Source organism: Apium graveolens, chromosome 10, assembly GCF_009905375.1.
Source record: "Apium graveolens cultivar Ventura chromosome 10, ASM990537v1, whole genome shotgun sequence".
Taxonomy (NCBI): Eukaryota; Viridiplantae; Streptophyta; class Magnoliopsida; order Apiales; family Apiaceae; genus Apium; species Apium graveolens.
This window is the reverse complement of record NC_133656.1, coordinates 90,598,186-90,602,806: the sequence shown is the minus strand read 5'-3', so window position 1 is coordinate 90,602,806 and position 4,621 is coordinate 90,598,186. Positions and strand designations below refer to the sequence as shown.

The window sequence follows — 4,621 nt, the reverse complement described above, 5'->3', positions numbered from 1 at the left end:
AGAATACGAGCCGAGGAAGATACAATCCAACTGTGTCCAATGATTGACCTTGGCTCTTGTTCACAGTCATGGCAAAATATAGTTGGAGAGGAAATTGTGTTCTTTTAAATTCAAATGGCCAATTTGTGTCTGTTGGGACCATATCGATTCTTGGAATTAGATGTTTCGTACCAACTTGAGATCCACAGATAATTTGACATTCTATACTGTTTTTTTGCAGCCAGTAACTATCATCCTTGTACCATTACATAGACCCATAATCTGATTTAAATTCCTCATCAACATAACAACAGCTCCAACCTTTACTTTCAACTCATGTTTAGGCATACATGGCATATTTATGGAGTTCAGATACTCAACTGGAAATGATGAATCAAAGTCATTATCGTCAACACCCATATCTTCAATTGAATCTTGGCTGAGATAAGTATGCATATTACCCGGAACTCTTTCAAGAATCTGTGCATTGATGTCATCAACTACAACGTTTGTTGGAGTCAAAATAGATCTCGATCTCAGATACTCCTGTGAATGCAAGTTATTCTGAAAATCTGGATATATAATGTCAATTAGGGTTTTAATGGGACTTTTCAAGGGACTCTTGATAATATATTCATCAGGAACTACAAACTCAGTTTCAACATCTGCACGATGAGTATCAATGCATTCAACTTTTCCGTCTCCAATCTCAAGTTGCCATTTACTAAAGTCAGTTATTACTTTATTTCTAGCTTTAGAATTACCTGAATGTAATCTCATGTTCTGACTGAGAAGAAAGACCCTGCAAGATTTCCAAAGCCGCGATTTGTTAAATGATACATTCACTATTTCATCCCTTCCAGCCTTAGGTAGAACAGGTAATATCTGTCGAAAATCGCCTCCAAAAACAACTGTAATACCACCAAAGGGTCTTTTTCCTCGTTTTCATCAACGGCAGCCATTATGTCTTGCAAGCTTCTGTCCACGGCTTCAAATATATAGCGATGCTGCATTGGAGCTTCATCCCATATTATAAGACTTGTGTGTTGCATCAACTCTGCAATGTCTGTACCATGTTTTATTCCAGCAATAGAACTCAGATCTAATTTAAGCGGTATTTTAAACCTAGAATGAGCTGTTGGGCCACCAGGAAGAAGTGTAGCAGCAATTCCTGAGCCTGCAACAGGAAGAACAATCTTTCCTTCTGATCGAAAACATGAACAAAGAGTTTGCCAAAGAAACGTTTTATCGCATCCACCGCTCCCGTAAACAAAAAACATTCCACCTTTATTTTTGTTTACATTATCAACAACTACATTATATACATCCAGTTGTCTTGAGTTCAGATTTTTATGAGCTTTGTCATGATTAAGTCTCAATTCTTCTTTATTGTAGCTAGTTTCCTCAACAATAAGACGATTGACAAAAGTGTGGAAAAATCGTTCGTCAGGAAATGGCATCATATGAAAATCTCTTAAGGACTTACCAACGTCATCTAACAACTTTTCAATCTCTGCACAAAAAAAAATGGTAAATGTTCCGACATCTAAATAAAATAATAAAAATAATTCTTCAAAGTAACAAACGTATCATGTATTTAATACTGATCACACACTTGCTAAAGCATAGTTCTAGATTTCATACTCGGACAGTGTTAAATGAATGTTATCTGAAATCTTACGCCTAATATAAAGAACATCGTCTGACAATGCTGGCCAGTATTTTTCCCATAGCGCAAGCGGATCAGACACTGAACAATATGTCAGTATGTTAACAAACATAGCCCGAATTTGGGTTGGCATAGCTGATAATGCATTTTCTTCCAAAGCATCATGCCATTGCTTATCATTATTCAACAGAACAAGAGCACCACATGCTTCCTTAAATGTATCATATGTAGTTCCATCAATAGTGCGCAACTGAGAGAAAGATAAAGTACCTTTACATCTAAGTAACAGCATTCAAAGATACAATAATTCACCAATTGTTGCATGAACCTCTGCTAACCTCCCAACCACATCACCTCTTTATCTAAGCTTCCATTTAGCAGTTTTCTTTATCCATGTAAACTGGGTGGGAAAGTCAGAATACGTAAAATTTCGAGCTTGTGGAAATTCACTGTTAGTTACAAACCAAGCCTCTAGTTTACTTTTTTTGGAAGTCGCGTTATTGCACACATTCTCCAAATCTGCAGAACTCTGAAAATTCAAGTACTTTTGACCGGGCAAATGTATTGGTAAGCGTTCAACACTTGGGGAACGATGATGAATCTCAAACCCAAAAATCCTCCACGATGCCTCAGATGCACAAACATATCTACCATCAAGAAATTCTTTACCTCATCCAAATTCTTCACGGATCTTGCAGTTTGTTCACTCCCTGACTTGTTACTTTTCTTCTTCAACAACATTGTAGCAGTGTCATGACCCTTTAAACAGTACTTGAAGAGATATTTCAACGATCTTGAATTGTTGCAAATTTCCAGATTTATATGACACTAAAACCGCAACAAAAGATCTCGATTGTATAGAACTACATATTGATTGTCAAGGTTGATCCCTTTTTTGTTGATAACTCTACCAGTGTTACGCCTCCGAATCCTTCTTGTTTGGAATTCACAATCATGTCTCTAAAACCACCGGTATCCGTATCATCACTAACAATGAAAGCAGCAACTTCATCAAATGGAGTAATATGGTTTGGTCTACCACTAGAAGATTGAGATGATATGAGGACTAACTTAAACTCATCCAGCTCTTCACTTTCAAACCGATTCCGAAGCCATGCGAAAAGCTTTGACTAACTCATTATTCTTGTCTAACATACCTAAAAGTTCCTCGATAATATCTGGATCAACATTGTCAGAAGCACCTCCCATTGCATTGATTCTAATCTCAACCTCATTCTGCGTGTTGTATATGTAGAGCTGGCAGAATTTGGGTGAAGATCCATCTAACGGTACTGAACTCCCAACCAAATGATAGTTTTGACCTTGTAAGCAAAAACAATACAGAGAGCTACCTCTGTTTATTGAGTTATCAATCTTACCACCAGTGGAAGTGAATTAGAACATGCAGTTGTACACTCTTATGTACTGTTTAAAATGCCTCGATTTCTCACCACCAATTAACAAAGAAGCTAGTGGTTCTGGTGGCGGCCTTTCTTTTAGAAAATGTATCTGACCATTATGATAACACATAGAAAATGTGGGCTCTTTACGCGGACATGATTTATTATTACGCTCTTCGTTCCACATAGTAGCACCACATTTATTGCACAACTTTGACGGAGGACCAAGATCCATATATCCTCGCCACAATTTTGATTCAATATTACCTCTTCCATGTCATCATGATACATATCATCAATTCCAACATCCGAATCACTTGACTCTGAATCCACAAATTCAACCACATTGTCAAAATCTGATATCAAATTCCTCTTTTCTGGAGATGCTTGTTCTTTATCCTTTCCTTTACTCTTTCTTGACTTCAGTTCATGGGGATTATGAAAACTTGACCGTAAAGGAGACGTCGGAGGTTGACTCATTCGTCCATGTTCAAATATTTTATTAGACTTTGACAATGCGTCACCATTATTTATAGAGGATGTACCAGGTCTTTTTTCTATCACTGCTGAAGAGTGAACAAATACTTCAGCATACAAATCAGTGAATGGTAATAATGGGATCAATCCCAGCAAGGTAAAATTTTTATAAATTTGCATATCAGGAACATGTAATAACAAAACGTACACATGGGATCTGTATAAATCTTCTCAATATTAGGGCCACGTACCCTGCATTTCTTAGCTGCAACAAAATACACAAATGGATTTTTAATTGTTTTCACAACAATAAAAATATGAAATCTTATAAATGAACATGCATAATCATGTATTAATGTGCATCACACAAAACTTACTCTGTGGTATTGTCTTCCTATTATCAACATTAGGACCACGTAATCTACATTTCTTAGCTGCATCAAGAAATACCAATGGATTCTTGTTGGTCGTAATAGCAAATAAAATATAAGTATTACAAATTTTATAAATTAGAAATTTATAAACTGAGTAATAGGTAACACACATGATTCTTCTAAAGGCGTAATTTTTTTTTCTTGGTTATTCGTTGAAGCACTGTTATTAATAGCTAAAATATTCTCAATATTGCGACCACGTACTCTACGTTTCACAGCTGTAACAAACAACATAAATAATGTTAGCAATTTAGTAAACGCAACAGAGCATACAAAAATCTTTATTTCAGTATAAAGTTATAATATAATGTACACGGCAAATTGGTAATATCTGAGAGTGTAGCAGGTTGATCCATGCACCTAGCAATTGGAGTGTTATTCTCTTCAACTGTAATCCTCGAAATAGGTGAAATTTGTACACTGACAGGCGTGCTATTTGATCCACCAAGAGGTCTCAAACCCACACTTTGCTCATACGTTTCAAATCTACACATAAAAAAAACAGAACAAATAGTCATACAAACATTCCCCTTCTGCACTTTACATTGGTAAAAAAATCCAAATACCTGTGAAGGAAGTCCGGGTGGTTCTATTAGACGAAAACATCAGCAACAAAATAGATGGATTGAGGGACTGGAATCTCGCATACATTTGATTAGATG

General features: G+C 36.2%; 1 protein-coding gene across 1 annotated transcript; it reads right to left on the bottom strand.

Moving 5' to 3' along the window:
* Positions 1-201: 201 nt before the first annotated feature.
* On the bottom strand, positions 202-759 carry LOC141690744 (uncharacterized). The gene has a single exon (XM_074495519.1). It carries the CDS (start codon positions 757-759, stop codon positions 202-204), a length of 558 nt encoding a protein of 185 aa, XP_074351620.1.
* Positions 760-4,621: the final 3,862 nt, after the last annotated feature.

What these genes read in the sequence shown, in the direction of transcription:
- LOC141690744 (XM_074495519.1), bottom strand. Translation starts at nt 759, where the DNA reads ATGAGATTACATTCAGGTAATTCTAAAGCTAGAAATAAAGTAATAACT.